This window comes from Bombus bifarius, unplaced genomic scaffold (genome assembly GCF_011952205.1).
Source record: "Bombus bifarius isolate JDL3187 unplaced genomic scaffold, Bbif_JDL3187 scf7180000009151_frag, whole genome shotgun sequence".
Taxonomy (NCBI): Eukaryota; Metazoa; Arthropoda; class Insecta; order Hymenoptera; family Apidae; genus Bombus; species Bombus bifarius.
In genome coordinates, this window is record NW_022884933.1 from 32,855 (window position 1) to 41,794 (window position 8,940).

General features: G+C 42.5%; 1 protein-coding gene across 1 annotated transcript; it reads right to left on the reverse strand.

Moving 5' to 3' along the window:
• Positions 1 to 718: 718 nt before the first annotated feature.
• On the reverse strand, positions 719 to 1,186 carry LOC117214096. Its single transcript, XM_033459946.1, has one exon. The coding sequence runs from the start codon at positions 1,184 to 1,186 to the stop codon at positions 719 to 721; it is 468 nt and encodes a 155-aa protein (XP_033315837.1).
• Between the last annotated feature and the right edge of the window lie 7,754 nt (positions 1,187 to 8,940).

Sequence of the window (8,940 nt, forward strand, 5' to 3'; positions counted from 1 at the left end):
AAAAGAAATTTGATTCGAAATATAAAATTTGCTTGAAAACAGAGTCATTTTGTCCTTTCAATCTTTGACCGTCTTTGGCAATTCCCGTTTATTTTCACGAATTGTTCCAACGATTGTAGTTTTTCTTGCGAGTAGCTTTGTGGCCAGTGATGCACTGGTAAAAGAATTATCTGTTGTTAGGTTCCTTCCACATCCTGTGAATGGTTCCATCAACGTCAGAGCAACGAATTCTCCAAGTGGAATTGAATTTTCTCTCTTCTCATCCTTTCCCAAATAGGGAAATCCATTTATTGCTATTTATTTCTTTATACTTGCTATTCACATCACACGCCAACCAGAATTTTATGCCGAATTTGCCTGGTTTGTTCGGCATATACTGGGCAAATCTACACCTAGTCTTCGACGGAAACAACTGCTCATCAATAGTAATATATGCACCAGGTTTATAACACTTTTGTGAATTCTCTATAAATCGGTCCCACATTGTAGATACCATTGCAAATTTATTGGATCGTAAACGCTGGCTTCTTTCGCTCTCTTTATCAAATCGTATAAACTTCATAATTTCAGTAAAATCATTCCTGCTCATTGTTTTTGAAAAAAATGCAGGTCCCCAAATTTTATTCCACAAATATGAGACATCTAAGTTCTTTCCCTGATATGCACCGCGGGCATATAGCAGAGCAATAAATACATCTAGTTTTGTTGTATCTAGCTCCTACTTAGTCCCTAATACTGTAAATGCATCTTCTTTCGTACATTTTATTACATGATTCCTTGTACGGTGATCAATGATAGGATAAAATGCTGTCTTTACTTGTCCTTTCACTATATGCCGTTTAGTATATCCTGTCAGACCTGAGACACTCCTAAAACTATTATGAACTGGTATCCTGCCAGGTTTGGAACTTGCATTTAGTTCTTTCCAAACTGTTCCATCGAGCCCAGTTTCGATACGTTGTTTCTTTACGCCAATCTTACGTTCTGCTGTGAATGATAATTTCTTTCTTTTTTGCCCTGGACATGAACGCTCATTGATAATATTCTCCTCTTCATTATTGCTGTCTAACTTTGATTCGGTTGTAAATAGCTTTTCATGTATTTCCATGCTGTTTTCAGTTGCTGAAGTTTCTTGTTCATCGCACACTGAACAGACTTCTGCTATGTCCATTATTTTTTTAATCATTTTTTTTGCAAAGTCTTGACATTTTTAGGGTAAATATTTACCACAGAATAACGCTATGTATGGAATACAAAATTAATGTCAAATTTTATATGCTTTACTATTTCTTTTATAACCACTTTACACAAAACACTCCGGGATACTTTCCGTCTGAGTTATAGAGATAACAAGTTTAGATGTCGACTGATTCACTAAGAAACCGAGACGTATTCTGGTCGAAAGAAAGATACCAAGTAAAAATATAGTCTCTGGCGGCGATATTTATATGAAAATATTGATTGGTACTGGCCATTTTCCATCAATGGTTGCTCGAGGGTGGAATTGACCGTTGAACATGGGAAAAACCCACTTTTTCCGTGTTTTACCGGAATGAGCAATAACCCTAAAAAACTTTTCGTCTTTTAAAATGTTTGTAACAATTGACCATAAAAATTCTAAATCTTATGGTGTTTCCTTAGGGTCATTATATGGGACTGAGTCACCCTCTTAATTCAGGGATGAATTATGGTTTATGACAAGGTTACGTGTGTAACAGTTGTTATCATTTGTTATTACTAATTTTGTTTGTCATCTGACCTTGATATAGCCTTTTCTTTGCACTGATAGTATTTATTTTCAGAATAAATAGAATATTCCATCGAACGATCAAATTGACCGCCCACGGTAGGCAAGACAAAGTACAAATCTTTCTTGGAAAAGAAAAAAGCAAACTAGAAATAAATACCGAAAAATGTATTGTATGCGTTTTAGGAAAAGTCATGAAGCGATTTGATAACGTTTAAATATGGTTAAATTTGAGTAGAAGTTTCGAAAGCGGTCTAAAAGACCGCGTCGGTGGATTTAGTGTTAAGTTGTCTATGTAAGTGATCTACCATCTCATTAGACGCGGGATAATAGGCCGACGTGCGTAAGTGAGTGACGCCGAGCAACCGGCATAACTCTTCAAATAGACGCGATTCGAATTGGCGATCGGTCGTTATTTTCAAGGGGATGCCGAAACAAGAAATCCAGGTCGAAAGGAGGGCCGAGGCAACGGTTGGCGCTTCCAAATCGGCAATGGGAACGGCTTTAGGCCAACGCGAAAAACGTTCGATGCACGTTAGATAATATCGACGCACGTTAGACAATATCGATAGCCTTGCGAGTATTGCATCACGATAATGTCTAATCGTATATGTTCGAACCAGCCTTCTAACGATTTGAACGTTCCAACTGGTGAGGATACGTGCCTTTATTGTGCTGGTACGATATGCATTGCCGCGTCCACATTCGACAATCTTTATTTACGGACGGCTAGACAAAACGCGTCGTCACCAGTTTTTGCGTGGCGCGCATCCTCGGATGGGAAAGTCCATGCAATAACCGAAATACGGTGCGTCGTAGCGGTTCCGGTACGAATGGTCTTCGGTCGAGAGATGAAAATATAATCCGACATCCTGATCGGGAAATCGCACCTTTCTTAATTGCAACGCGCTAGAGCTAGACTTAATTATCTCGGGCAACTTGGTATCGTTTTGTTACGCTGCGGCTAGCGTTTGATGGTCAACTAATTTCCCGATAGCTTCGATCCGGGATAGAGTATCGGTTTCATTGTTGTCTATCCCTTTTATATGCCGGATATCGGTCGTAAATTGTCCGACGTAGTCAAGATGACGATGTCAAAATGTAACCGTTGAACTCCTGCCTGTTCACATTAGGGGAACAATGTATTCACTGATACACATAATGTCCTCGACGCTGATGCCAACCACTCCTCTCTTGCCGATCAGCGTCTCAGTAGACGCCTGTCATCCATTAAAAAGAGTGACCCATAGCAATGCATTCCGGACCGTATCATTGTACCAATACGGTAATTGTTTTTACGGCTCGGATACGATCACTATGTCCACCCTGTTTTCGCACACACATTTAGCTAAAAGATCCTGCGCTAGCCTGCATCTATTCAGATTAATCTGCAGGACCTTTATCCTCTTAGTTCTCAGTCTCGACCCTGACTATCGGGCAGGCCAGCAAGCTCGTAACGTGCCTAACATTTGCACCTTCCTTTCTGGAGCACATCGCACGTCTCGGCTCCTTCGTGCACCCCTTCATTGTGTGTTCTCCACTCCCACACCTCCTGTATAGCTCCCTGCCAGGGCATACAACGGTGCATCTCGCAACCGTATGCCCTAGCATATGGCACCTCTGCACATCCGGCAGGATCCTGGCCGATGCTATAGTCAGGCCAGTTCTAAATTAAGGATTTTTTATGAATTTTTTTTGTCTTCGATATTATATTAAATTTTGTCATTCCCTTAGCCTCTGCGAAGCCTGCTATAACAAAGGAAAATTTAAAAAAAACATAATGCTATTCAAGGGATTTGTGGCGGATCGGTACCATCAGGACGCCGACAGGTCGAGGCATCAACACAGTCGTAACACCTCTAGGGCGATCCGGGTACCAACCGCCAACACCAGAGGGCCGCTACGACGACAACGAGTCTGTCTATCTCGCTAGAGGTCGAATATACGAGGCATGATACAAATATCGCACCTAGCGAGACTCCCTCAACGTCTAAGGCAGGAACTACCGCGCATAGCCTTACTGACGAGTCCAGCGGTAGTCCCGGGACGAAACGCTCAGTCCCTTTTCACACGGCAGTGCCATAACACTGCCAAAATGACAGCAAGCCTGGATTCATGAGCATGAAGAGATCGTTGATCTCGTTGATCCTGCGGCTGCTCGAAATATATCAAGTAAGTCTAGATATTTTTCTCAATTCGATTAGTCGAAGTTAGAATTAGATGTACAAAATAATTTTTAAGCAACGCAACCTATAGTCGCTATTAATTCAAAAATAGCAGCTATAAAGCGGAAAGATCGTGAATTTAAGACTACGTCTGATGGCCGTCTTATTGTCACAGTAGAAAAAGATGAACCAGAACGCAAGAGAAAGAAGAAATCTGCACTTTTGTGCAGTGATTCAGAAAACGATTGTGGTAAGAATTGGGGTTAGATTTGGGGTTAGGAATTGTAGAATGTTACGTTTTGTCTGGCTCGTTTTGGTTGCGTTGCCGTTAATTTTTGAATTTAGACTAAATTGTAGTATTGTCTGTTATATAATGCGATTTGAAATTAAACTCCACGTTTCCGCTAACCTGCTATGCGCAGGAGTGCTAGTACGGGAGAGGATTAAAGTTGGTGAAAATAAATGGTCGCTTAATCCTGCTATATTATTAGACAAATATTCTTCACAAAAAATGTTTATTCGTATTCTAATTGGATATTGACAGAATAGTCGTTGAAATTTCGAATGCTCGGAGTTACAATCGTTCGCAATACGTTTCGCTCTTATTAATTACAAGATTTTAATTTCGATAGATTTTCGATAGTTTACAAATTGACAAATACAAACACGTCGATTAACAAGACTAACAAGAATTGGAAACTAATAAAACAAAGAACTAAAAGCTAAAGAACTAAAGGACTAGAGAATCTAAAAGCTGAGAGCAAGAACTAAGAGCTAAAGGAATTAAGAGCTGAAAACTAAGGAACTGAAGAATTAAAAAAAACAAAGGAATTGAGAAAGAGCTAGAGGAATTAAGAATTAATCGCTATGAACAAGAAATTACTTGCCAGGAAATGAGAACTAATCGCCAAGAACCAAGGAATTAATCATCAAGAACTGAGGAACTAATCACACAAAACTGAGGAATTAACTACTCTAAAACTAAGGAATTATTACCGCTTCTTCTATGCCACTACGCTTATTTATATTTAGGTCTACCGTGGAGGGGTTGTCATGTGACGGGTTATTCCGTGGGGGTTGTGAGGTTCGAATTTGGTTACGTTACGGCGCGTGCGCAGCGCGGGACGTGACAAGAAAAATGTAAAGTAATTCAGGCATCATTCGCAAATGGCAGCGCACATTGCCGGACAAGAAAATGCCGTCATATACGCATCTGGTAGACTTTCTGAAAACACGGACGAACGGCGACAGGACGAACTCAGCATCAACCGTGATAAAAAGGGAGTCCGATCAACACAAACGTCAGCGACCGAACGCACCGCGAAGTTACGCATTCACAAGTACACATAATACGTTGGTGTGTCCGAATTGTCAAGGACAACACGAATTATGGAATTGTGATGTCTTCAAAGCGAAGTCGCCTAAAAAACGCCTTGAAATCGCCAAGAGGGCGTCTCTATGTACCAATTGTTTAGGTAAGGGACACGCTATTACTCATTGCTCCGCCGGTTCATGTCGCATCTGCAAGCAGCGACACCATACATACCTACATCAAGACCATGGTCATAGCAAATCACGACCACGTGTAAGCCGGTCATCGAGCGGTCGATCATCGAGCGACCGATCATCCAACGGTCGATCTTCGCCTAGTTCACCGACCCCGCGATCGTCACATCGTTCGAGACGCGCATCCACGTCTGCCCGATCGTCTCCCCGATCGTCTCCCCGATCGTCTCCCCGATCGTCTCCCCGATCGTCTCCCCAATCGTCTCCGCGAGCATCTCCGAAACGTGAATCTCGGTTATCGCGAACGCCGGCATCGGGATCAAATATATCGTCCAGTCCTAGACGACAAGGAAAACAATGACGTCATCAAACGACCTTGTTAGGGACCGAAGCACAGAAAACGGACTCATTGATCTCGCTTCCTTGTGAACCACTGCAGCACGATTTGTTAGTCACAGCGCAGGTCAACATATTGAACAATAAAGTTCAACCATTCCGTTATAGAACTCTGCTAGACACCGGCTTTAGCATGAACTTTATCACTGAAAAACTCGCTGATTCGCTAAAACTTAACCAACGGAAATGTTAGGTCCCAATCGGAACACTCAACACGTTATCGACAACCTCGAAACGTTACATCACGGCCACGATCACCTCCATCGAGGGCACATACGAACGCACCTTGACGTTCCTAATCATACCGACAATATCGCCTTGAGTCCCAGATCAACCCGTAGATCGCTCAATAATACATATACCGAGGAATCTCCAACTAGCCGATCCAAGATTAAATAGGCCTGCGCCGATCGAAATATTGTTGAGCGCCGGACCAACGCTAGCATCACTCTGTGTCGGCCAACTTGACATCAGTCAAGCAAACGGGCCCGACTTGCGTCTGCAAAAAACGCGATTCGGATGGGTCATCGGGGAGAGCCCAACCTCGCAATCATCAGCACTTGCATTTCACGCCTCCACGGCGGCTTTACAGGCGGACCTCGCCCGTTTTTGGGAAATCGACGAATGACCGCCCACTGCACACATTTCGGAAGCGGAACGACAGTGCGAAGAACACTTTCGAAATCACGTTCAACGCACCAACGAAGGGCGATACATGGTCGCTCTCCCATTCAACGAAACAACTCCTTCGCTTGGATCCTCTAAGAAAATAGCGATGAAGCGACTCATTTCCCTCTGTCGTCGATTCCAACGAGACAAACGATTCGAAGCCGACTATCGCGCCGTGATACAAGAATATGTCGAATTAGGACACATGACGAAGATTACCACGGACAACTGCACGGACGACGGATATTTTCTGCCACATCACGGCGTGATCAAAGAGTCCAGCCAAACTACAAAACTCCGAGTTGTGTTTGACGGATCTGCACCAACCACCACCGGAGTTTCATTAAACGACGTACTTCATACGGGACCGAAACTACAAGATGACTTATTCTTCATCCTTCTAAGATTTTGTTCTCATCAATACGTCATTACAGGCGATGTCGAAAAGATGTATCGACAATTTCTTGTGCGTCCAGAGGATTGAAAGTTTCAACAAATTTTGTGACGCAATTCTGATGGAGAAGTTGACACCTATCAACGGCGACGGTCTTACAGCGAGACTTCTACGTCGACGATGTTCTCACAGGAGTTGATAGAAAGGTCGAGGCACGATCATTGAGAACGGAGCTCACGGAACTGCTTAAACTAGCCGGCTTAAACATTCGAAAATGGGCATCGAACGACCGGGAACTGCTACGAGGACTTTCCGAGCAGGACATAAACGACAAGCTGCTACTAGGCGAATCGCAAACCTTCAAAACTCTGGGTGTGGTTTGGAATTCCTTTGACGATTCGATCCTATATTCCGTAAAAATTAATTCCACCGCCTCTCGAATCACGAAGAGAACAATCAGCTCCGAAATCGCCAAGATCTACGACCCCCTCGGATTATTGGCACCAGTGATCGTCCGAGCTAAGATGCTGCTCCAACGACTCTGGACTTTAAAAATTGATTGGGACAAATCTCTACCGGCTGACGTGCACACGGAATGGAGCAAATATTATGCACAGCTGCTATTATTGAATAACGTGAAGTTTCCACGTAAAACGATAATCAAGGCTGCAGCGGAAATGAATTACACGGGTTCTGTGACGCTAGCGAAAGGGCTTATGGGGCATGCGTTTACCTTCGCATCATCACTCCGGATGGTCATGTCTGGACACGACTCCTCACTGCAAAATCAAAGGTGGCTCCACTGAAATCACAAACCATTCCAAGGCTGGAACTGAGTGGAGCATTTCTTCTCGCATCATTGGCCACCACAGTCCGTCAAGCTTTACCAAGCAACATTTCTCGGACTGTTTACTGGACGGATTCTACAATCGTACTTCATTGGATCAATACATCACCCCATACGCTGAAAACCTTTGTCGCTAATCGTGTGACAGAAATTCAGCAGAAGACTCACACCTCAGATTGGAGTCACATTCCCACTGCCGATAACCCTGCAGATCTCATATCTCGAGGCCAATCACCCGAAGATTTCCTGCGACCAACCATTTGGCAACATGGTCCGGAATGGCTCCAACAACCAGAAAGATTGTTAAGGAAATTCGAGGATTTGGGAATACAAATTATTGGCTATATTTCTATACAACAGTTATACATCTATATTCCTCTCTAAGAACGTCTTGCACGCACGCTGGTTGCCAACCGACTAGCCTAGATTCTTCTAACATCTGGCAACAGTCTTTTGTCTCCACTGAGTCCTTGACGCCCTCTAACCCTTACACACACACACTCATGTACAGTGTAAATGTATCACTTCCCTAACACGCCTCCTTACATTTATACTGTACACTTAATTTTATTTACATACTTGTCGAATTAACAAAATATTTGACATTTATCGCTTTCTTTACATTTCTCTTATTTTACATTCATCCATGACCTAAACCTTTCAAATTTCTCTCTACACAGTGCCTTCGTAAAAATATCCGCAGTGTTTTCTTCTGTACTTACTTTTATTATGTTTATCTTATTTTCCTTTACGTACTCGTGAACGTAGTGGTAATGAACTTCGATGTGTTTAGAATTTTTTGTAAAAGTTCCGTATTTTGCTATACTCATTACTCCAGAGTTATCCTCATAGATTTTTACAGGGTTATCGTTTACATTTACATCGAAGATTTTCATTAGTTCTCTGATAGTCATTACTTCGCTCACCGCTTCCGATAGAGCTACATACTCTGCATACGTCGAGGCTTTTGTCACACACCTTTGTTTTTTAGACTTCCATCCAATTACATTTCCATACAATCTTATTACATACCCAGAAGTCGATTTCCTATCTATATGATCTCCTGCCCAATCAGCGTCCACATAACAATCTATCGTTTCGCACTTTTCATTTCTTTTATAATGTAGCCCTAAATCTCTAGTCCGGTACAAATATTTCAATATTCGCAAGGCATATTTAAAATGTGTCTCGTTACAACAATCTTGAAATCTACTCA

What these genes read in the sequence shown, in the direction of transcription:
- LOC117214096 (XM_033459946.1), bottom strand. Translation starts at nt 1,186, where the DNA reads ATGATTAAAAAAATAATGGACATAGCAGAAGTCTGTTCAGTGTGCGAT.